This window comes from Eurytemora carolleeae, unplaced genomic scaffold (genome assembly GCF_000591075.1).
Source record: "Eurytemora carolleeae unplaced genomic scaffold, Eaff_2.0 scaffold1141, whole genome shotgun sequence".
Lineage (NCBI taxonomy): Eukaryota > Metazoa > Arthropoda > Copepoda > Calanoida > Temoridae > Eurytemora > Eurytemora carolleeae.
Window position 1 is genome coordinate 5,964 of NW_019397098.1, and position 25,350 is coordinate 31,313.

At 30.3% G+C, this 25,350-nt stretch overlaps 2 protein-coding genes across 5 annotated transcripts; one reads left to right on the forward strand and one right to left on the reverse strand.

Moving 5' to 3' along the window:
- Positions 1-256: 256 nt before the first annotated feature.
- LOC111711827 (uncharacterized) lies at positions 257-10,560 on the forward strand. Of its 4 annotated transcripts, none has more exons than XM_023486278.1 (10): positions 257-331; positions 4,070-4,165; positions 4,954-5,039; positions 5,643-5,672; positions 7,138-7,261; positions 7,807-7,854; positions 8,103-8,163; positions 9,112-9,182; positions 9,606-9,638; positions 10,423-10,560. In XM_023486278.1, exons 1-10 carry the CDS (start codon positions 280-282, stop codon positions 10,506-10,508), a joined length of 687 nt encoding a protein of 228 aa, XP_023342046.1. In that variant the 5' UTR covers positions 257-279; the 3' UTR covers positions 10,509-10,560. The 4 variants fall into 4 exon arrangements, with proteins under 4 accessions (XP_023342046.1, XP_023342047.1, XP_023342048.1 ...); XM_023486281.1 differs by lacking the exon at positions 257-331 and adding an exon at positions 1,860-1,968; XM_023486279.1 differs by lacking the exon at positions 9,606-9,638.
- A 2,323-nt stretch (positions 10,561-12,883) lies between these two features.
- Positions 12,884-24,489, reverse strand: LOC111711825 (uncharacterized). The gene is made up of 10 exons (XM_023486276.1): positions 24,223-24,489; positions 22,836-22,916; positions 21,086-21,146; positions 19,888-19,995; positions 18,791-18,868; positions 17,915-17,974; positions 17,367-17,434; positions 16,863-17,043; positions 16,077-16,159; positions 12,884-14,100 (listed from the first exon to the last, which is right to left on the reverse strand). The coding sequence occupies exons 2-10, from the start codon at positions 22,910-22,912 to the stop codon at positions 14,037-14,039; spliced, it is 780 nt and encodes a 259-aa protein (XP_023342044.1). The 5' UTR covers positions 22,913-22,916; positions 24,223-24,489; the 3' UTR covers positions 12,884-14,036.
- Between the last annotated feature and the right edge of the window lie 861 nt (positions 24,490-25,350).

Here is a 25,350-nt window from a genome sequence, read left to right on the forward strand (position 1 = left end):
TACAAAAAAGCATAATATGAACACGCCAGAAATGTTAGATTTTTACAGGTTTCAAGAGCTTGCAATTCTAACATTTGATTGCTATAAAAAAATCATGATGCAGCTTCAGAATACCTCGAAACAATGTCTTTTTCATGTTATGAGTATCTAAAATAATGTAATCATAGAATTGTCTTGGTTATGCGTGGCTTGTCTTTGTATTGGATAGCAGTTTATCTCTTCATGAAACATCTTATCTATTCTACAGAAACAGATCAGTTAAATGTTAAAAGTTGTTTCATGGACAGTTTTATATTTATATGTGTCACCTCTCCTCATAATGAAGACAGTGGTAACAAAAACATTTTGTAATCATTTTCATCTTCTTTGCTCCTTTTAATCATATAATGTTGGTGACAATTTTGTAATTTGTATCATGGGTCTAAAAAGGGATATATATGTATATATATTTAAATATATATCCTTCTAGTCCGGTCATTTTTTAAATTGTTGTAACTTTGTTATTGTTGTAAATTTTTCCAATCTGTAAAAAAATTTTATCAAAAAATTTTTTCAAAATATTAACGATTTGTTTTATAACTGAATTTACTTTTTTTAACAAGTATTAAAAATTACCGCAAGTTTGAGTTCTTAGTAATAACTCTTCAACGAAATATCGAAGAACTTTAAAAACTCAGAGGTACCCCTTGACCTTGGCTGCCCTCTTAAACAAATATTTTTATCTAACCCGCCTACCCAAAGAAAGGTTAAACTACACGTGAAACGTTTTATCGAAATACTACTGGTTTATAAGTAAACTGAATTTATGTGTTTGCAATACATATTGCGCATATTTTGTTATATTGCAAAACGTTGATTATAGTTCCACAAATCTGTTTACAGATTGTAAAAATTTCAAAAAATGACAGAGAAATAGCCGTTTAAAAACTGTCAGAATTAAACAAATCATTTTTGACAATTCCAATTTTAAAATCCTCATGGGAAATTTTACAAATTAAAAAAGGAAAGACGATCTCCATTGTGAATTGCAAATGTAACCCTTTCAGCTGAGGTACACTTAACATGAAGGGACAGTCCGTTCAAGAGTTTGTTCATCATTTAATTCAACATAATTATAATGTGTGACGATTTTGTAATTTTGTTTTAGAACAATTTAGGTTTCAAATTTTAGATATCCTTATCCTAACCAAATATCAGGATTAGGGTTTCAAATTTTAGATATCCTTATCCTAGCCAAATATTAGGATCAAGGTTTCAAATTTTAGATATCCTTATCCTAACCAAATATCAGGATTAAGGTTTCAAATTTTAGATATCCTTATCCTACCAAATATCAGGATTAGGGTTTCAAATTTTAGATATCCTTATCCTAGCCAAATATTAGGATTAAGGTTTCAAATTTTAGATATCCTTATCCTAGCCAAATATCAGGATTAGGGTTTCAAATTTTAGATATCCTTATCCTAGCCAAATATTAGGATTAGGGTTTCAAATTTGGATCCGTAAACACCTTACGCCACTTTTCCTGGAGTTATTGAAATAAAGATTACGGATCTAAATTAATCAGTAAGAAATTGGAAACTCTAGTCTGAAAACATGGTTCACTTGAAGTACCCGACCCACTTTTAAGCAGGTACAGAAACTTGTACAGTACATACTGACTGCAGACAGCAAAACGGACCAAATAAATAATCCCTTATGAGTGAAACAAATAAGATCAGGGCCCATTTGTTGAACTATAAAGCTAAAAATTTGGATCAACAACGTTGATTTTTAGAAGGAATACATCTCTTTCTCTATAAGCAGAAAAAAAATATTTTGAGAATGAAATAAGAAAAGATTATAATGAAAAATTAAAAAGATTAACATAAAAAAGGTGAAAAATTCTAGACTGATCTACAAAAATGGGAGGAGAAGGTGCTACTCATAAACAGGACTTTGAACTCTGTCTGGGGGTGATAGGTGTAGGTATATACCCAGATTATTAAAAAATTTAAATATAAGAATTTGGATTTTTGGCGCTTTTTGGCCAAGAGAAGGGCATCGTGCTTTTTGAACGAACAAAAAGGAACGTTCATGAACGATGAACAAACAAAATAGAACGTTCATGAACGATGAACAAACAAAATGGAACGTTCATGAACGATGCACGAACAAATTAAACGTTCATGAACAATGAACGAAAAAAATGGAACCTTCAAGAATGAAATGGAACGTTCAGGAACGATGAACGAACAAAATGGAACGTTCATGAATTATAAACGAACGAAATGAAACGTTCATGAACGATGAGCGATAGAAATGGAATGTTCATAAACGATGAACGAAGGAAATGGAATGTTCATGAACGATGAACTAATGAAATGGAACGTTCATGAACGATGAACAAACAAAATGGAACGTTCATTAACGATGCACGATCAAATGAAACGTTCATGAACAATGAACGAACAAAATGGAACCTTCAAGAATGAAATGGAACGTTCAGGAACGATGAACGAACAAAATAAAACGTTCAGGAATTATAAACAAACGAAATGAAACGTTCATGAACGATGAATGATAGAAATGGAATGTTCATAAACGATGAACGAAGGAAATGAAATGTTCATGACTTATGAACGAACAAAATGGAACGTTCATGAACGATAAATGAACAAAATGGAACGTTCATGAATGATAAACGAACAAAATGGAAGGTTCATGATTGATGAACAAACAAAATTGAAGGTTCATGAAAGTTAAACGAACAAAATTGAAGGTTCATGAAAGTTAAGCGAACAAAATGGAACGTTCATGAACGATGAACGAACGAAATGGAACGTTCATGAACGATGAACAAAAAAATGGAACGAACCTTCATAAACGATAAATGAACAAAATGGAACGTTCATGAATAATAAACAAACAAAATGGAACGTTCATGAACGATGAACAAAAAAATGGAAAGATGATGAACAATGAACGAAAAAATGAAACGTTCATAAACGATGAACGAACGAAATGGAACGTTCATGAACGATGAACGAAAGAAATGGAACGTTCATGAACGATGAATTCACAAAATGGAAAGTTCATTAACGATAAACGAACGAAATGGAACATTCATGAACAACGAACGAACGAAATGGAACGTTCATGGACAATGATTGAACGAACAACAATATTTAAATAGATTTAGCTTTTCTGCATCTTTGTATATAATGTATACAATACATACTGATTTATTTCAGTAGTTTCATTTTTCAACCATATTTAAAATCAAAATTTCTTAAGCCTGTTTTATTGTGGTTGTAGTTTTAAATTCATTTTCAATTTTCAAAAACTTTGCTTAGATTATTTTTATTTGATTAATATAATTTGTGCATCTATCTATTTATTTTTATTCGTCTAAAGAGACTGTAGACACAATCTATTGTGAATAGGTGATAATAATATATATATAATAAACTCTGACAACCGTTTACATTGTTCCGCATGTAATTCAAAGAGAAATTAAAATTGAAAATATTCCATTTAACTTAAAATAAAATACTGTGATAACAAGAAAACTCTGAAATAGGAAGACGACTTTTAAACTCAAGTTAGGACTTAAACTAGTTCAATGAAATTTAGACATAGCAATTGTACAGTGTAAATATACCCTTTTCACTTAAATTGTGAATTGCTAAGTTACAAGTAAAGATATTTGCTTTGTAACAAAATCAAAACGCTTAGTATTGCTGAAATTTTGTCTTTCTATTCCATTGTTTTCTGGTTTTCACTGTAAGAAAATGTTTCTTGGTCAGACAAGCTCAAGAAAGTAATATGAATTTGTCCAGACTCCAGAGGGGGGGGGGCTTAAATTTGTTTTCTTTCCTATAAATCACTTGGGCCCAAAACCCCCTGGAAACCATAGGTTTCACTGATAAATGAGGGGGGGGGTTCTGAGACCCCGTAGTTCCCATTTAATACACCTTTTGACAGGCTTTTAGGGGTACCATTGTGAATCGGACATGCCATTTCGTTAGAAGAGATTAACTTAGATCTACGTCTCTACAGTTCCTTTAATGGATTATCCATTATCTAGTTGATGGATTGAATGGAAGACGATGCATAGCCTCGGATACAGTTTATACTGTAGTGTTCGGCTTAAGCTGTATTATCTTAGGGCTCATTGTATCAGGTAGAATTAGCATTTAAAACGGGTTTTTTGATTTGGTGGATTTTCATAAATATTCTTTTGCAAATTAAAAAAATATTTGTTTTTGTTTTGGATAAAAACTTTAATTTAAACCTACAAAAAAGGGAATTTTTATACATAATATGTGATTTCACAAAGAACTATTAATTAAATAAATAAGGAAAAATACAGAAAACGTTTTAATTATAAATACTGTGGGGGAAAGAAGATCTCCTCAAAGAAGAATTTCAATTCATAAATGAAGTACAGGGTGTCCCACGAAACATGACAGTTGGTGAATATTTTAAAATGTCTTCTTCCATAATGTGTTAAGTTGTTTGATACAATAGAGAATAATAATAAACATTTTATGACAGTTTTATTATAGTAAAGTCACAGATTAAGATATATTAAAGTAAAAGATTTTTCTACGAACTAAACTGAAAAGTCTTTAAATCTTATCCAGTATATAAAAGACGACATTCTAAACTATTTATTAACTGTCATGTTTCGTGGAACACCCTGCATCAAAGAAAAATGCACAAAAATGTTTCCATTATAAAGTATAGGATACCGTGGAACTGGAGGAGGGGAGGGGGGTGCGTGTCAAAAAAATGATAAATTTAATAAATGTTTTTAACAAACGATTGAGGTAAAATAAACAAAGATGTCTCCATTTTTATAGGGGGGGGTGAATTCAACTCTGAACAGCGATGACTAATCTCTCCCTTCTACCCTACAAAGGGAATGTTCACTTATTTATTAAAAAATCTATCAACATTTAACTTTAGCAATCCTGCGTCTGATAGATGCGAAGATAAACAGGAAACTGAACCGGGCTCAAGGAGTACAGGAGGAGGAGGAAGCAGCAATACTGGTCAGATATTATAATCTCACCTAAAGGAGATGATCTTTTCATACTGTCCCGAGTCCGAATTTAATGAATTTGAGCCGTGTCTCAAATCCATCAAAGACCGGTTTCAATTGAGCGCCGGCTTAAATCTTGAAATATTGAATACAATTTTAAGTGGACCAACCATATTTGAGCCGTGTCTCAAATTTAAGCCACGTCTTAAATTTAAGCCACGTCTCAAATTTAAGCCGCGTCTCAAATTTGAGCCGCGGCTCAAATTCTTTAAATTGGGCCTCCATTGTTATATCTTACAGTCTTCTGTCTTACATCAATCATTTCTATAAAACCACGGGTTACCTCGTCCAAATTTGTCTAAAATACATCGACCTGGATGTTTTATAGGCAAAATTGGTCTTGTGCAGCAACCCTTGGTAAAGTAAAATTCTGTTACCTTCCCAGTAAAGTAAAATTAAATAATTAATTGCTGTAGTTAATAAGTACTGATCCTTTTTCTAATGATTTTAAGTTGTCTAAAAACACCTTACATTTAAGTTACTATGCACATTTAATTATTTGGAAAAAATTGATAACAAGAAAAAAACGAAACTAAATTTTTATATATTTTAGAGAACATATGTTGATGAGCAGTTAGAGCAGGCAAGTATTTTTTATATTTGCTAGGGGTGTGAAAATCGGTTTTTACCAGTATATAATGTAATTGACAAATGTGTTCCTATAGTGGTGTGCGTAATAGCAAAACTTATAGAAAGTAGTAAAACAACCAGGCCTATTCAAATACAAATCATCACAAATTCTACTCATCATCGGAAAAATGGGATTAATCATATTTCTGTTTTAAAAAATTACGTAGTTTCCAATAGATTTTTCAAGCCGATTCCGGACGGTGCTATTTAGTTTGAACTACTGCCGTTTGAACTATTGACTTTTTATACTTTTTATACTTTTTGTGCACTTGGTACCACATGTAGTAGTTCAAACGAATAATAGTTCAAGCATTAACATTCTATAGAGCATTTAAACTTTTATTTGCGCATTTGAACTATAATTGTTCATTAAGTACTATTAATAAAAATAGTTCAATATTTGCCAAAGAATAGTTCAAATGAGCCAAAAAATAGTTTAAATGATCAAAAAAATGAATTAAATGAACCAAAAATAGTTCAAATGAGCAAAAAAATAGTTCAAATGAGCCAAAAAATATTTCATATGAAAAAAATAGTTCAAATGAGCCCAAAAATATTTGAGACAACACTCGAGAGCATCTCATATTTAACATATAGATAATGTTGGTCATTGGCCGCAGCGCCCAGCCCCCTAGGCTGGCTTAGCCATGGCGCTCGGGCCCCTAGCCTGTCCTAGCCGCAGCGTTAGGCCCCAACCAGCATGTCCTTGCAGCAGCACTCAGCCCAGAAAGTGTCTTAACCAAACCTAACCCTGATATTTACTAATTTTTATTTTATTTACAATTTTTTTGCACATTTGAACTAATTTTTTGATCATGTGAACCATTTTTGCTCATTTGAACTATGTTTTTTTTGCATATTTGAGCTATTTAATTTAAAATATTATTTTGGTCATTTAAATTATTTTAATGTCCATTGTGAAATATTTTTAAATCATTTAAACTATTTTGTGATGATTGTTTGACCTAAATTTTTCAATGAAATATAAAAATTTTAAACTGCATATTAAAAAGTTCATATAGTAAATAATGCGTTGTTTTAACTACAGGAAATTACGTTTTTATCAGTAGTTAGAGTGAACAATAGTTCAAACTCAAAAAACAGTAGTTCAAATGTGGGATACACCAATGTGCCTCTTGCAGATGAATTTCCTTATTGTTCACAACTTTTTGTTTGTACAAAATACAAAAACACAATTTGAAATTATAAACATGTGGTGTGTCAAATTTTGAACAGAATGTTATGAATGGAATATCTCTCAAATTATTATATCCCTAACTTTCTATTTGTAATTTCGATTATAATTGAATTGTATTAAATTGGTTTCTGTAAATTCAATATTATGAACAAACTTTTTAGATTTGACAGTGCAACAGATATAAGATTGAATTGTGTTAAGCCTTAAAACCATCTTGTAGATAACAGCTGATTTTGAGAAAGCTTCATCTGCTGGAATGTTCAGTGGCAAACTCGCAGAACACGTGGAAAACCCCTGGCTTGGAACACCTTTGGTCTCTAAAAGGGGATCAATCACATCATTAGGAACATTTTTATTTATTATTTCCACAAGTAAATGAAACCCTACCATTTTTATTGTAATATCAAACTTACAAAAGAATTACTTTCAAACTAACATTGCAGTTATGAAAAGTATGTTAAGGAGTCAGACTTTTTTGTACAGGGTTTCTTTTAAAAGTGCATGAATCAAGTTTAAAAAAATAACAAGAAAAGAAAAAAATGTATTATACCTGAACTTTTGTCAATTTTTCGCAAACTTTTAGTTCATTAAATGTAATGGTCAAATATAAACAGATTTTTGTAAACCCAGGAAACATTTTTACCAACTTTATGTGCCGATGGTGAAGTAGGAGGGTAAATAATTCTCGACTTTATAAGTTCGCCATTGGTTTGAATAAATGTTTGAAGGGAAGCCTCATAAAAAATCATGAATATTTTAAAACCAAATAAAAAAGTATGCTGAAATTTTTGTGAAGTCATAAAAAATCCTGATTTTAAAAAATATATATCATTCAAAAAACACAAAATAACTATTAACTAGTTTTCATAATGATAATATGTTATTAAAGGATCAAGGAGGGACTCTGTTGTGTCTGCCACAGTTCTCATAAAGAGAGGTAATTTATTTTCCAAAAGGGAAATTTATTTCCCAAAGGGTAATTTGTTTTCCAAAAGGTAAATCTTTTTTCCAAAGAATAATTTATTGATAAATTATTGAAATACTAAATCAGGAATTTTTGTAGTGAAAATCAGAAGTTTTGTTTCAAACACTCAGGTTGCTGAAATAAAAGTATAATTAAGGACCTTTCGTAATTATTCACCTTTCTGAACCGATAAACTTTGTTATCAAATAATTGTATTTCAGTGAAGGCTACTCCACCAGATTCTAGGGTAGAGTCCAGGGCTGATACTCCAATTCCTTCTAGGTAAATTAATCCTTCTTCTAGGGTAGAGTCCAGGGTAGATACTCCAATTCCTTCTAGGTAAATTAATCCTTCTTCTAGGGTAGAGTCCACAGTAAATGCTCCAATTCCTTCCAAGTAAATTTATCTTTACTCTAGGGTAGAGTCCACAGTAGATACTCCAATTCCTTCCAGGTAAATTTATCTTTCCTCTAGGGTAGAGTCCACAGAAGATACTCTAATTCCTTCCAGGTAAATTTATCTTTCCTCTAGGGTAGAGTCCACAGTAGATACTCCAATTCCTTCCAGAGCCGGCGATTTAAAAAATTCAATAAAATACGACTCGGGTCTAAGCTGTCGTTGAGCCTTATTTACGGCTCGGGCTTTCGGATTTAAGTTGCATCTAATTTTTAACAGAGTTTAGTTCATTAAACCGGTTTAATGTTGTAGTTGGCGGATTTTCATAGTTGGAATTGGTGCATTCCAGGTTTTGATGAGAATAAGACCCAACATTGAGCCTTATTCTTCACTAAAACCAACCAAGGTCGGTTTTATTTTCATTGGGCCTAACTCCTTAAGTCGAGCCTAAGATCTCGCAGCTGTCAATCACGTGACACAAGCTGTCGTCAGAGTTGGGTCGAAGATTGGGTCTTAAAGCCGCGTTTAAGGAATTACGGCTCGAGCCGAAGTTTTTAAATCGCGGGCTCAGGTAAATTTATCTTTCCTCTAGGGTAGAGTCCAGGGTAGATACTCCAATTCCTTCCATGTAAATTTATCTTTCCTCTAGGGTAGAGTTCACAGTAGATACTCTAATCCCTTCCAGGTAAGTTTATCTTTCCTCTAGGGTAGAGTCCACAGTAGATACTCTAATCCCTTCCAAGTAAATTTATCTTTCCTCTTGTTCTAATCCTTGCAACATGATGTTGTATTCCTTTGATATTGAAATTGATTTTGACATTGTAAATAATTTAGAAGCAGCAGCATAAAGAATGTAGATGCTGCAGCAAGAATGCGTAAAATAAGTGGAGTAAGCAAATCTTCAGGAAAATCATTACCCTTTGTTTTGCTTTATAATATAATTATTTATAACTTAAAATGAAGTTAACAAAATGCAAAGAATTGTTCAAATTTGTATAAAAATGTTTGAATATTTTTAAAAGTTTTAGAATGAAGGAAAAATGTAAATTTTTCATATTTGAAAAAAATTAAAATATAAACACTGAAAATATGAATAAGGATCTGAAATGATTTAATTACTTGCGTATGTTGAATTCATTGCGGCTTCTCATGGGATTTTTTGATAATTACTGTTTCAAGTGGGTTATCCAAAACTTATTCAAAAAAACTAAAAAAAGTATTAAAAGTTGCTTCTTTTTATATAATGAATAATCTGAATAATTCTCATGTTTATTGAGACACCCTGCATATAATGGATAATCTGAACTAATGAATAATTAATTGCATAGAGAAAAGTTTCTATATCAACGCAATAATTCCAGGTAATAATAATGCAATAAACTAGAATTAATCAGACAGCTTTATTAAAGGACTGATGCCAATTTTAAAAAAATGGGGTATGAACTAAATCGTCTTTTCACCTTGGGCATCTGGCATTGTTTGATATCCTACAAACTGCATTAGTTTAGCCAATGTGTTTCCTGCTTTGTGACAACTAGATATAAAAAAGTTTTATTTCAAAAACTCTTTCTGAGCACAGTTGAAAACTTTAAAATTGTGGATATTGTGATCAATGCTTGATCTTCTTTTTTTGTTCATTTCAAGACTATTTTAATCTGAAAATTTCAAATTTTGTGCGTCATTTAATGAGTGAACTCTCATTAGTCAGAAACTGGCAGCGATAGAATAAAGAAATAAAAAGAGCTGACTAAGATGGAAATTAAAAGTGTCCACATTGGAAGTTCAATAAGATGGGGATTGAAGGTATCCTAATTTAAAGTTTTCAACTCTAGCTCTGAAAACTTAAGAATTGGATTCCTTTAATTCCAAATGCTAAATCTCTTTATCCACTGTTTCATTTTTGCATATCTCTGCTTGGTTGCAACCAAATGGAGTTCTCTAATTGATTGCGCACACAGAATTGCTTAATTTCTTGGCTTCTGATTGGCTGTTTGGCTTTGTAATTGACAATCTGATTGGTTGTATTTTAGATACTTTCCTGGGAAATAATGTAAGATAAAATTAATTTGCAGGTTAATGAAAAGGAGATCAAGCATAGATCTTGATTTCCATAATGCTAAAGTGCTTACTCTGCTTTGTTTGCAGAGGTAATAGTAGCTGATGAAGGAAATGAAGATGGAAAAAAAACAAGAGAAGGAAAAGGAGAACACAATGCTGCTTTTCTTCCTTAAAATTGCATCCACATTAAAATGTTCAATAAAAAAATAAAAGGTTTTTCATTTACCACTTTCTTCAACAAAAAAGGGTGAATATGCTTAATCTCATAGATCTGGCTAAATGAACGTTTCAGGAAAAATTCAACTGAAAATTAAAATAAATGACAAATGCAAGTAAACAAGTACTTAACTCTCATTAACCAACTGACCAATTGTTAATGTTTGATTTATTAACCATTATTGGCATTAAAAAAAACTGGAATATTAACGAATGGAAAATCTGTTAATTGAATTGAAAGTTTAGTTTGTAGTTAAAAATTAACAATTTAGCAATCTTTAAACTTACAAAAGTGTTGTTTTGTACTTTCTAATTCAAAAACAAGTCCCGACCAATAATCACTTCTGTATATTAGTTCATGGCTTGCTGGGATAAAGAGAACTATTAAATGTTACGGTGGCATGTTACACATGAACTTGCTGGTTATACAACTGTACCAAGTTGGGTCATGTAAGGATTTAGAGAGTAGGGTACAAGTTTCAACAGAAACAATAAGACTTTTTTTTGTAGATTAAATTTGTCTTCCAAAATAAAATTGGCGAATTGTCTGATCATTGACTACAGAGATATCTGTGTTAAATCCCTAAAACACAGATAAATAACACGCGAAAAATGAAAGGGGGTATAGGCTTCTTTCGATAACAACCTCAAATGCTTTGGCCTGCTTAATACAACTTTTATTATATCAAATCAAACACAGTGTTTAAGAATTCAAAAATGCCAATGATTTTTGATTTCTAGAAAAAAATAAAGCTTTTACTTAAATTATTGACACTTTCAACTCTCACTTGTTTCTTGCGAAAAATATATTCAGACACTTAATTCCTACACTCTCTTACACATGCTTAATTCCTAGCTGGAATAATAGAGATACATTTCTCATCCTTTGATCAGATTAAGAGTAAAGTAGAAAATACTACTCTAAAAATGGAAGGTCACTAAAAATGATTTTTATAATTAAAATCTAAACTTTTTAATTTATTATTAAGTTTGAATCAAACTAGGGTATACTATTAACTTTACAATAATTTAAAGTTCCTGCATTAAATGATATAAGTACTGAACTAATCAATATTTGAATTATTATGTTTAAATATTGAAAATATTTGATTATTAAATTTGAATATTTCAATGGAACATTTCACCATAATTGGTTGTGCAATTAAAAAATCTAAATCAGTATTCAGCTGACCTTTCAGTATTCAGCTGACCTTGGTACCGAACACAACAGTATGTGATTGCTGCAGTACACTAGAGCTAAAACAAGATGGCAGGGGTGAATACTTTCCCTGCCATCCTAAGATTATACAATCAGTGTAGATCAGCAGGGATCTGGGCTAGGATGACTCTGGAGACTGAGAATGGGAAGGAAACAATAACCTTCTCATCAGTCACCAGACCCCAGGGTTCCACCTTCTCCTCCGTACCTAGACCTCAGGTTCCACGGGAAGGAAAACAAAAGAAGCCTTCCAAAATTAGGAAGGACAGGGAAAGAAAAGAGGCCTGGCTGTTGAAAAAAGCTGTGGCTGTAGGAAAACCAGCTGAAACGGAGAATGTATCAATCCCTGAACATGCAGGGTATGGAAATTCAGCTGATCAGCAGCCGGATGAACCTGAAACAGAAACAGGTTTTGTCAATACCCCCTGAAAAATATCCTTGTAATTATATTTCATTCAAAAATAACACTATGTAATCTTCGTATTCAAACTCATACTTTTTATAACTTTATGTTTTGTGTTAATAAAAATATTTAGATCTTTAAAAAATCTAAATACTTTATATAAAAAGTTTTAAGGAAACAATAGAATGAAATTAGAACTTGTTACTGTTTTACTTTTTCACTGTTTCAGGTGCTCTGAAAATATCAAAAATAAATAAATCAAGTTCTTCTATTTATGATTTATATTGCAGAAGCATAAAGCAGTACATTTTAATGAGATCTGTTGAAAAATCACAATACACATATGACATGTTAACATTTCAAAAATTTGAATGGTTGTTTTAAAAGAATTGCTTCAATAACGCATAGATTTTAAAAATGTTGAATATACACCAATAAACAATTTGCATTAGAAAATTCATCAAAACTATGGCGAATATTCATCCACCCTCTGTACACTATTTAAAAGAATTTCTCATTCACGCAAAATATAGTTGGGGAAAAATTTAAAGTTAATAAGAAACTCCATTTTGAGATCTTATAGTGTTAAAATTAATTTTCTTTATTTATCGCACCTAGATGATAAGAATATTAAAAAAAGATCATCTAGTTTTTAAACACATTTATTTTTTAATGATTTCTACATATCATAACAGTAAAATTACATAATCTTCCAATTTAACAGGAGACGCCTTTATTTTATTGTATTATTTTGGAAAAATCCTGAAAAACTTTAAGAAAAAATTGTAGACATTGCTTACCACAAAGCTATGTAAAACTTGTGTATACACATATTTAAAAAACAAAAAAATTTTATGAAATAACCATATAAATTTGAAAATAAACTAGCAGAAAAAAATTGCCAAATCATGTAGGGATAAATTGTTAAAAATAAAAATATCTGCAGGTTAAGTGACATGGTATGTAAAGCCTTGTCAATTACAGACAAATTACAAATAAATTGGAAGTAATTGGAGGACCATAGAATCTTGAAAAGCTAGACTGTAAAATTCAGGATTGTATATGTTATTCAAAATCACGTAATCGGGCGATCACATCAATATTATTGAATAAATTATATCAAAATTTTTAATTATTTTGTTATTTTTTTCTTTATCCAAGGAACTAGAAATATTCTGAATTATTTATCATTATAAACAAAAAAACGTAATGCAATGGAAAATTCAGCTTCAGTGATTTTTATTCTGCTATATTAAATAAATATTTGTTTTGCCTACAACTGCTAAAAATGTCCAACATTGGTGTTCCCATACAAAGATAAATAGCCAATAATGGAGTTCTTGGTTTTAACAACACCACATCGCATTTCTTTTTTGTTGCAAAAGGGTTAACTAATCTGAGTTTATTAATCATATTGGCAAAATGATTTAAATGGTTTATTTGGGCCATGGAGGTGGATAGTTTGCATATTCATGGAGGTGGATAGTTTGCATATTCTGATTTTAGAAAAGAAATAATTTCTTAAAGCTGGGGAGGGTTGACATTCTATAAAAAGGGGTGCATTTAATAAAAATAAAAAGCATGATGGGACTTCTCTAATAATTAAGAAAGGCAAAATTAAACCCAGGGCAAGTAAAGATTGGCTTCTTAAAAATATTGTTCATTCACAATCTATATTTCATTAATTGTTTCACTAGGCAAATGTCTTGTGAAATTGTTTGTTTAATAAATTGTTCTTTCATTAAATAAACTTTCATCATTTGTTTAGCAAAAAAACCATCATATTTTTTTGAACAAACGATTTAAAATGTGTGTACTTTGTTCAAAACATACAAATATGTTTTAAAATTTTTAACTGATTATTCAAAAATCATCTAGAGTGAGTCCAGTAAATGATGGTTTATAACCAGATATTGCTACACCTGGTCTGAAATAAAATCAGTAAATTAGGAGGGGTAATATAATTTTGTCCATTACCTGTCAACTGGCCCAAATATGTACACTGAACAGTTAGGAACACTTTTAAATTTTTTCGTAATTTGGATTTGACTTTAAAACAAAATTTATTTGTTAACAATTTGTTAACAAATTAAATTATAAGAACCCCAAATTTTATTGGAGATCTGAGGGGCTCTAGTGTAAATCTGTGAAAACTTGGGGTTAAAACAAAAAGTTTTGGGTCTCAAATGATTATCTTGTGGATTCTCTGTGAAATCTGGGGTCTCAGATGAAAGGCCTGGGGTCTTCATTAAAAATATGAGGATTTATTCCTTTTATTAAAAAGTCTCTGGAAAAAAGTCCTACTAATTCAAGACTTTATTTTCTAAGACTTTTTTTTCTGGCTCCAGTATGATTTTAAACAAAAACATCCCTGGAAAAAAAGACGGGCGGATTTTTGGTAATGACAATTTGGTAATGACAATTTGGTAATGACAATTTGGTAAGGTGACAATTTGGTAATGGCAAATTGGTAACTACAAAAAAGTGACAATTTGGTTACGTCTTAAAAGTGACAATTTGGTAATGACAATTTGGTAACTACAAAAAAGTGACAATTTGGTAATAACATTTTGGTAACTACAAAAAAGTGAAAATTTGTTGATAAAAGTTAAATTTAATTAAATTTAATGTTTAATAATTTGCTGTTTCTCACATTATTTAGGGTAAGGTTAGGTTCAGACAATTTCTGGGCTGAGCGCTGTGGCTAGGATGGGCTAGGGGGCCGAGCACTGCGGCCTATTAAAAGTTCAATAATGTGCTGTTTCTCTCTTTATTTTGGGTTAGGTTAGGTTAAGACAATTTCTGGGCTGAGAGCTGCGGCTAGGATGGGCTAGGGGGCCGAGTGCTGCGGCCTATTTAATGTTAAATAATGTGCTGTCTCTCTCAATATTTTGGGTTAGGTTAGGTTAAAACAATTAATGGGCCGAGAGCTGCGGCTAGGGTGGGTTAGGGGGCCGAGCACTGCGGGCTATTAAATGTTAAATAATGTGCTGTTTCTTACATTATTTTGGGTTAGGTTAGGTTAAGACAATTTCTGGGCCGAGCGCTGTGGCTAGGATGGGCTAGGGGGCAAGCACTACATATAAAAAGTAACATTAATAACTTCCTAACATTGAAATACATAATTTTACATAATGTTACTTTTATTTCGTTTACCAAATTGTCACTTTTTTGACGTTACCAAATTTTTATTACAAAATTGTCACTTTTTTGTTGTTACCAATTTGTCATTACCAAATTGTCACCTTTGTGAGCTAACCAAATTGTCATTACCAAATTGTCGTTACCAAATTGTCACCTTACCAAATTGTCATTACCAAATTGTCATTACCAAATTGTCATTACCAAATTGACATTACCAAAAATCCGCCCAATCGATTATAAGTCCTATTATAGTAGAAAATGCATTGGAACTAAGGATGTTTACAACCATGCAAAAAAAAGGGTAATTGATATTAAAAACATCCATGGCTATATTCAAAGTACAGATGCTTAAAAAAAGTGTTTTTTATGAAAACGTTTTAGACTTGACCTCAATTTTACAAAATTTAGGACTTTATTTCTTGGGGTTTTTTCTTTCTTCTCATATATTTTCTTCAGGACTTAATTTCCTAAGACTGAATTGGCAACCTCCAATACTTTTTAGGGAAAAAAGTATCAGGAATCCAAAACACAGGACTTCATTTCCAGTGACTTTTTTCCAAAGTTTTTGATTCAAGGTTTTTTTCTGGAAACTTTTTTTCTGGACTTTTATAGATAGATTCAAAAATTATACTTTTGGGATTTTAAAATAGTTCCTTAGTAAATTGTTCTTGTAAAATACCTTGAGAGAGGAGCAAACATTGAGACAAATTTGAAGAAGTTCTCTGTTTTTAATTTAATTTTTGTATATTTTGAGCTTACGTGTCAAAAGGAGAAAAATATGTTTCAACACCATTGAACTGTTTGATGTAACAAGCCCAATTTTGTGCATTGTAAGTCCAGCCCTAAAAATAACATTTAAAAAATAAAAACAAACTGATAATTCTCCTTAAAATGGTTCTTCGATGAGTTGATAATACAAACTAATAGTGAATTAATGTTACTCCTAAATGTTTTAATTCATGTTAAAATTTCCACCAGATTAACAAAAGCATCAGATGAAAATATAAATGCCATTAATTTAATAATTATTTAACTCTTAACCACCTTTGATCTTTTAAATATAATAATAAATATCTGATTGAACCACCAATAAATTTGTTTCATTTCATTATTTTCATGTCTTCTAACTGATCACTTTTTTATTTTCAAAACCATTCCCGAACTTTTTGTTCAGTTTTAGAATAAGTGATTGTTAAAGGTTTTTACAGTATTTTAATGTTCTGGTTGAAAAAAGTAGTTGATGGCTAACAAAAGTATAGGTAAATAATGTTTAATGTTGAAAATGGGTATTTGTTAATATGAGGGTTGAGTAAAAGTGTTTTACAATGAGTTAAGACAAAATGTGCAACATTGAAATTTTGAAACATGATCTTGTGGGGATAATTAAAATTAAATAGATTGAGTTTTTTCCATTCAAAATTCCATTTTGTTGAACAATAATGATTGTTCTGATTGCGGACTGCAGTTTCTTTTTTTTATAAACAGGATGTTGTTTATGGGAAATTCCCTATTTCCCCTATGTTTGTTCCTCATTAATGGCTTTACCTGACAATCTTCATTGTTGTCACATTCTATGCCGCATTCAGCAGCTGTAGATTTGGAAGTAACGCCAACAACAGTTATATTGCCCAATTGCAAATCTATGTCCAAAACCTGAAAGGGGCTGACTGATTCAACAATTTTGCTTCTTTTGCATATTCCTGATTTACATACCACACTTTTTCCACTAAAACAAAAATATTTATAAGAGAATAGAACAATAAACATATGTAAAATTTTAACAAAAATCTCAACTTTTTCTTGATATTTAATGGGTTTCATTTTGTTTTTATTTAAATAGGTTTATTGGTCTATCCACATAATTTTAAGCGTCTTTCAAGTTTAATCCTTAGTCTGAGTTCAAATTATAGAGATATTAATCCTTTTTTATCTAACACTCTCATTTTTATTTTAAATGTTGCTTGCAGATTTATACGTATCAGAATCAAGGAAAGATAATGTCAGAGTTTCCAACTTTTCTTGACCAACAGTATTCCCAACTCTATTAACCTGCAAGATTTGCTTTTTTGAGTCAGTAATCCAGGAAACTTAGTTGTATAGTTTTCCTCCAGGTTATCCTTAAACAGATTTCACACATAATGCAACCTTAATAACTTGAATGGTATTTGTTTATGCATTTTAATTAAAGATTTAATGAAAAAAGTCAAACTATTGGAAAGATAAATTTATGAATAGATTCATTTAAATACAACATTTGTCTGGGGACCAGATTTAATGAATAACAAAAAGTTGTTGAACTGCATGGATATAGCTAAACCCCATCTATTTTGCGCCTCAATTCAGGTTGATGAGAAGAGGTTCAACTACATCTTCACAGATTATAATTTCAAGTGGAACCATACTCATAATCATATGTCCCATATTTGAGCCGCATCTAGACGTTGTTCCAATTATTTACATTTGGTCTCAGGAAGGACTTGAATTGATGAATCAAATTTGAATCAATTCAATTTGATTGGCCAGAAGCAGTTCAGCAACGTTGTGATTTCATTAAATTTGGTTCCGGGTCCTTGAGATATTAATTTAGCTTTAAATACCTCACAACATTTGCTCCGATTGTCAAATGAATATGGCTTATTTGCAGGGCATTCAGACACCTTAAAATACAAGGAATGAATATAATAATAATAAGCACCTTATGCAAGGATGATCTAGCCCTGTTTTCCAAATTACATATTTTACTAATGGTTGAGAAATTGTGTAATAATAACGTAATTTTACGTAATAACATGAAATTTACATAAGTTCATCTATAATGTAATTTTTGTATAAAAATTACATTGTAAATAATGCAATAATTACATAAATTCAATTATTTCAAATCCCATGCACATGTAAAGGAAGCAAGTTAATTCAACCAAAACTGTAAAATACGAGTTGTAAATTCTATGAAAATCAGCAGGATTAATTAAAGAAAAATGTTGAACTGATAAGCTGATTTTATTAAGGAAAGTGCCCTAGGGTCAATCACTTCATCCCACCAGATAAATTTATCAAGATTTATAAAAAAAATTGCAAATTTCATTGGCTGATTTTTCTTCACTTCAATCCTTATAAAGGAAATTCGCAAAGATAAACCTGATCAAAAATTAGGGACCCAGCATGTTTTATGCAACAAATGTAGCCTGACAAAATCACAGTGCAAATGCCTTATAGGGAGTTAATCCCAAGGGGACCAACAAACTGTTATGTATGCCATATAGATTTGTCAACCTTGCCTATACCTCGTTCCAAATGTAAAAAATGTAGGAATGAAGGAAAAAGCAATAATAGATAAAGGGATGAAGGAAGAAGGGATGAAGGAAGAAGGGATGAAGGAAGAAGGGATAAAGGATGAAGGAATATCACATGAAGGGTTGGTTGAAGAATGAAGGGATGAAGGGTGTAGTATAGATATTGGCTGAATAACCCACCAGATGTTTCAAGAATTCCAGATCAATGAAGACATCTATTCCATCTTCAGCAAAGAGGACATCTTCCAATTTGGTCAACTGAACATTCGGAAAAAAAGTGTGGTTAAAAATTCTTATTTCAAATTGTCCTATTGTTTTTCATTATACTAGAGTCTAATGAAACTAGAATCTTATTTTAAAACACGTAATTAAATATCTGAAACTTTTTCTAAATCTACCAAAATTGTGTCCACCCTTTTTTCAATTTGAAAAGAAAGACATTTTAATTCTTACATTTGGCAATTGAGCAGATTTTTTCTGATAAAATGCCAAGGAGCAAAGGTTTGAAGTTTGTTTTGAAAAAAAAATTTAATTTAATTCTTACATTTGCCAAGGAGCACAGGTTTATGGTTTTGTTAAAAAAATATTTAAAAAATAATTCTTACATTTTCCAAAAAGCAGAGATTTAACGTTTTGTTAAAAAAACTGTAGTTCTTACATTTGCCAATTGAGCAGAATTTTGCTAAATAAAATGCCAAGTCGAGCTGAAGTTTTAAGTTTTGTTAAAAAAATTTTTAATTTAGTTCTTACATTTTGTTAAAAAAAATTTATAAATAATTCTTACATATGCCAAAAATTAGAGGTTTAACGTTTTATTGAAAAAAATATAATTCTTACATTTGCCAATTGAGCAGAATTTTGCTAAAAAAAATGCCAAGGAGCTAAGGTTTTAAGTTTTGTTAAAAAAAAATTTTAATTTAATTCTTACATTTGTCAAGGAGCAGAGGTTTATGGTTTTGTTAAAAAAAATAAAAAGATAATTCTTGCATATGCCAAAAATCAGAGGTTTAACGTTTTATTGAAAAAAAAATATTATTCTTACATTTACCAATTGAGCAAAATTTTGCTAAAAAAATGCCAAGGAGCTGAGGTTTTAAGTTTTGTTAAAAAAAAAGATTTTAATTTAATTCTTACATATGCCTAAAATCAGAGGTTTAACGTTTTATTGAAAAAAATATAATTCTTACATTTGCCAATTGAGCAGAGTCTTGCTAAAAAAAATTCCAAGGAGCAGAAGTTTAAGTTATGTTAAAAAAATAAATTTATTCAATTTTTACATTTGCCAAGGAGCAGAGTTTTGAAGTTTTGTTGTAATGAAAAGAGTTGCAGAATTCCTTTTCCATATTGCAGAGGCCTGCACAGCAGATAGGACTAGCATCTGGAATCTTTTTTACCACAATTTAATGAATTATTGTAAAAATTTTCTTAAAGGGAGTGTTCGCAAAAATAAAAGGGGGTATAGGCTCACATCGAAAAATATTCGATGGTGATTACAACTAATTTTACTTCTATCTGTTGTGTATATAAGGAGAAAATTGTTAAAAAGAACTCATAACGAAGAACCCATATGAATTCAGAAAGTTGCAATTTTTGATTTGGATCAATTTAATTTCAAACAAATTATTCAGATATTACAACCTATAATCATCGTTTTTTTTTCGATCCCTGTTTTAAGTATTTTTGATAATGAAGACAAGCTGTAAGTGAAATATTGGCTTTTAAATAAATCACAAATATTATGAAATATCGACTATACTATATATGAAAAAAATCAATAATTATAGGTTGTAATGTCTGAATGATTTGATAGGAATTAAATTGATCTTTTAAGATCTTTTTCAAGCATATATATCTTTAAATCCAAGCAGAGTTGAACAAAACTAGACAATACATTATTAGAAAAGGCTAAAACTTTTCATTCAAACAAGAAATGTCAACTTTTAACTTACAAAAAGGTTTGAGAATTAGTTTTTGATGATTTTTGTTTTCATTTTCGAACATATCCCTATTTTGAGACAATTAACGTAGTTCAGCTCATATGGCGTTTTTGGAACATATCCATTATCCATCATATCCTGGTTTTGACTTTGAGATAATTACTTGAATTCATATCAATGTCAAGTATTTACGCACTTACGTCACAAAACAAGATTTTTGATCAGGTAAAATATAAACAAAATAGAAAATAAAAATATAATGTTCTTTTATAATAAAAAAAACATTACGGCATTGAGAAATCAAAACATTAATACATTTTGTTCTTACAATATAGATTTAACTAGAAATGGGGGAAATTCTTTGTTTAAAATTCAGTAAATTAAATCAGCGTTATTCTCTTATAGAACAAAAAAATGTGAAAATATAATACAGCAGTTAATTTCATAAGATAATTTTTGTTTCTTGAAGTAAGATTTGCGATCTATTTCTCTATTTTCATATCGTAATAATGATAAATGATTTAAAATTGTTTTTTTCCTGTTTCAGAACTTCTTGATTCCATGTTGCTTTATAAATATGTCCGTTCTTTTTGTACATTCTAAAATATTAGAAAATTCAGATTTTAGGCTTTTTTTCCAACTTCCAACTGAGAAAAAAGGAATTGAGTCTTAGCCACAAACTCTGATTTTTTAATCACTATAACTTTGCAACCAAATGTTGCATACCTTAGATATTTCAAACTATGAATTCTGTAACATAAAACAATTTGAGTTTGAAATATCAAAGGTTTACAACATCGAGTTCTAAAGATATTGAGGTTTAAATATTTGATTTTGTGCTAAAGACTCAATTCCTTTAGCAATTAATAACAGACCTACCGTTAATGAACTGGCATTGAAAAATTGGACTTGTAAACTGTGACAATGACATCTATATAAACTTTGCTGGTTTGTTTTGTCTGTTTGTATCCAATAAACTGAGAACGGCTGAACCGATCGGGCTCACGTGGTTTGAGGGACCTCCGTGACCCTAGTGAAGGTTCAAAGTAGGGTTTAGCGAAAAGAAAAATAGTTTCGCGAAAATTTCGCATTTTTCGAGATATTATTTTTTTCGCTACCATTTTGCTTCATTTTCGCATTTCCTTCGCTCGTGAAAAACACAAACATTTTTGCTTTTTTCGCGAAATTACGCTTCAATCTGTTTCATAAAAAAATGCAAAATTTTCGCGAAAAAGAAAGTGCAAAAATTTTGCGTAAATAATTTGAAAAATTCGCTATAAAAATGATGCGAAAATTTCGCAAAAATATAATGCAAAAATAATACGGCACAAATTTTGCTAAAAAGAAATTGGAAAATTTCGTCAAAAAAATAAAAGGAAATTTCGCGAAAAATAATGCGAAAATTGAACGTATTTATTGTGGACAGACAGACAGAAACTTAAAAAGATAGCTAATGAAATCAAATTCTCGTCATCAAAAATTTATTAAAGTAATGAAAGAGAAATTATTAATATAATTATATTAATAATTGATATCATAATAAAACTTCAAATATTGAGCTATCAGAGCAGAGAATTCCACAAGTTCTTCTGAGCAAATAATTGTTACAGCTATAAAACTCATGGTTTTCACAAAATTTTTGCATTGCGGAAAAATATTTTTGCATTTTCGCGAAATTTCGCTTCATTTATTTTCACGAAAAAATGCTAAATTTCGCGAAAAAGTTTGCAAAATGCGACCGAAAATTTTCGCCTTTTTTCGCTAAACGTTTCGTTCGCTGGAAACCCTAGTACAAAGATGATAGAATTTGAAAAAAATTGGCTCTAACAAAATTCGATTTTGGAAAATTTTGAAAATCCAAGAAATATTTTGATAAAATCCGCAAAACAATTTTTGTTCGAGTTTTACTATGTAAAAAGAGAAAATGTACAAAATTGAACACTCCCATATTTTAAACCTCCCTTTCTACCCACACCTTATGTTATATGCAATATACTTGCGTTGCCCAGGTTTTTCATGGTCACTCCCGCCGTTTACCCAGCCGTGCTTGGTCTTAAATAACGATTTTTGCCAATTTTTTCTACAAAAGTCCATCTATACTTAATTCAGAATCTCAAATCCAAACTACAAGAACATTCCCGAGGTGCTCACAAGTTCCCAAATCAAAACTTGAGGCAAGGTTCTTTAGTTATGATAGGATATACAAACAAACAGAGATTACTCATACTTTATATATATTTAGACAAAAATTGCTTAACCGAGATGTTAAGAGTATTATTTAATCTTACCTTCCACCAATAGCAAAAGCTAGCAGTGAGAAGACCACTACAAAATTTAGAGCAGTCATCTTGAGGCTGACCCACATTTTCCTTTATAACTTTATTCTAAAAGTCGTCTTCCTATCCCAGAGTTTTCTGGTTATTAACTGTAGATAATATGTATTTATCAGATATGTATTGCGTATTTATAATGTGAAATATCATTGAAGTGCAACATGAGCTAGATGTTTTAAAATTCAGAAAATGTCCTTACTTTTTTCTGCAGTACATAGAAACTATGATTAAAAAAACATCTATTAAGCACATAGATTCAGCATCCGTATATAAAAAGTCTCATCAATTTTTAAGACAGGGTTGACTTTGAAGTGTCGCAAGCCTTAGATTTTGATTTTACCGCTTTAATTAATTAAATAATTTGCAAAAATATTCTCGATTTTTGCTTGAGAGAAACCTTTAAATCACAGTGTAAGGATGAGCTTAAATAAAGCCTCTAGTCCCTTAATAAACTTAACAAAACAATCAACTTCAAATAAGTAATTTAACTTATGCAAAAGTTTTATGTCATGTATATAGTGTCAAAAGTTTTGATTGATGGCTATCAAAAAAAAACTTCGATTGTTTGATTTGTGTGATTAAACTTACAAATGTTCACTGCATTTTAGAATCTGGGTGGAAAATATCAAGCAAATTTTAATTTAAAATTTTTGAAAGGATCGTTAAATCAACTTTTTTTGAATGATGAATACCTAAAGCAGCTAATTCGCTTTTTCGCAAAACTTTGTGTTTCTTTAAAAATTTTGCAATTTATTTACGAAATATCGCATTAATCTGTTTCGCTAAAAAAGCAAAGTTTTTACGGAACAAAAATGCCCAAATTTCTGGCAAAACTAGACTCAGGAAAAAGTAAAAAATCAAACATTTTTAAAAGAATGATAATTTGACATTTACAATTACAAACGTATTATGCTCAGCTGCAGAGAATTGCACGTAGTAAAACGTTTTTAGCGCAATTAATTGTAATGGCATTTAAAGCAAGGCTTTATTTTATTAAATATATTTAAATTTTTAAACTATTCATTTTGAGGTGTAGGTTGATAATGCCAGAAAGGGCATTCATTTTTAACAAAAAAAACTAAAAAATAACCGGCCTTTAAGATACCAATGTAATTCTCATCTTCTTTTTTATTTTAATCATAAATCTTGCCGTTTGCAATTAATTTGCATAAACAATTTGCAATTTTAGAAATATGTATATCAATTGCAATAATAGAAAAAATTCAAAATTCTTAAATTATCTTACGGTTAATTCTCGCTGCATTGGGAATTTAAAAAAAGAGGCAATTGCTTCAGGAAATTATAATTATAAATAAGTGTCAATTTATAAATGTTCATATACCTGAAGACTTCTTTTGCTCAACTGATTGGTTCTTATGGAACAGCTTTCTTTATAATTATGGAACAGCTTTCTTTATAATTATATATTTCAATATTTAATTTTTATTTTGTAAAAATATTACCGTTTATGAATTTAACTAACACTTTTAATCTGTGTTTCTTCTTTTAAAATATTTTTTTTTTGTCCAATTGGAATACCAGGTTTAGCCATAAATATTTGGATATCTACATCAAACTTTTGTTTGTGGTTAATATAGCACATGCGTCAAACTCTAATTTTAAAATCCCTATATTTTTTGGAGTATATTCAGTTTCTTTTTTTGATTAAAATAAATACATCCAACATTAAAATGCAGGGATTATACTTGAAAATATATTGTTATTCTTTTTTTAGGTTTATTTAAAAATGATCAGAATTGGGAACTATTGTATTGTAAATATTGAGACCAATGCTTTTTATCAATGATTAAGGGGAGAGACCGGCTAGACATGGTAGTTTAGCTGAAAGTCCAGTATTGTAGAGAAAAACTTTAGGATACCGTTTGATACCAATGAAACATCTTTATGGTGTATAATTTTTAAATAAGAGCGTTTGTAATATTTCACCAGTTGTTTCAGTCAGCAGAAGAAACGTTTTATACAATTATTAAATATGCATACAATTACAAAACATATAAAAAAAACAATTATTTCATGGACTAATTTGCTGTTAAGGAACATATTTCTCTAAAACAATTATCGATGAAAAGCCATAGTAGAACCGTAGAATCAATTATACCTTTGCTGTTTCTGTAATTAAATTAATTTCTTAAAAATGTTGTCTTTACAATTAAAATAAAGAAAACCTCAAAGACCAGGATTTAGTTTTGAAATTTATTAGAAGAAATCATCATTAGAAGACTCTACAAAGATATGTTGTTAATTGCGTGTACATTATGATCGATATAAACATTTTTAAGTAAACCAAAACTAATATGTACAGCTGACTGGAAGCAGTCAAAATAAAACTTTGGGAATACCTATAGAGTACCCTAATTCCTCTAAGTGGAACAGAGTTATACCAAGGTATTAAACTGCAAAATTTATCATTAGGCAACATTAACCATATAGCAATATTTGCCAAGATGAG

Coding starts and splice junctions, on each gene's coding strand:
- LOC111711827 (XM_023486281.1), top strand. CDS start 1,905: ATGGGAGGAGAAGGTGCTACTCATAAACAGGACTTTGAACTCTGTCTG. Junction 4,166..4,953: donor CTTAGGGCTCATTGTATCAG/GTAGAATTAGCA, acceptor ATTTAACTTTAG/CAATCCTGCGTCTGATAGAT. Junction 5,673..7,137: donor TTGATGAGCAGTTAGAGCAG/GCAAGTATTTTT, acceptor ACCATCTTGTAG/ATAACAGCTGATTTTGAGAA.
- LOC111711825 (XM_023486276.1), bottom strand. CDS start 22,912: ATGTGGGTCAGCCTCAAGATGACTGCTCTAAATTTTGTAGTGGTCTTC. Junction 19,996..21,085: donor ATCAAGAAGTTCTGAAACAG/GAAAAAAACAAT, acceptor GTGGTAAAAAAG/ATTCCAGATGCTAGTCCTAT. Junction 17,044..17,366: donor CAAAAAAGCAAATCTTGCAG/GTTAATAGAGTT, acceptor TTTTTGTTTTAG/TGGAAAAAGTGTGGTATGTA.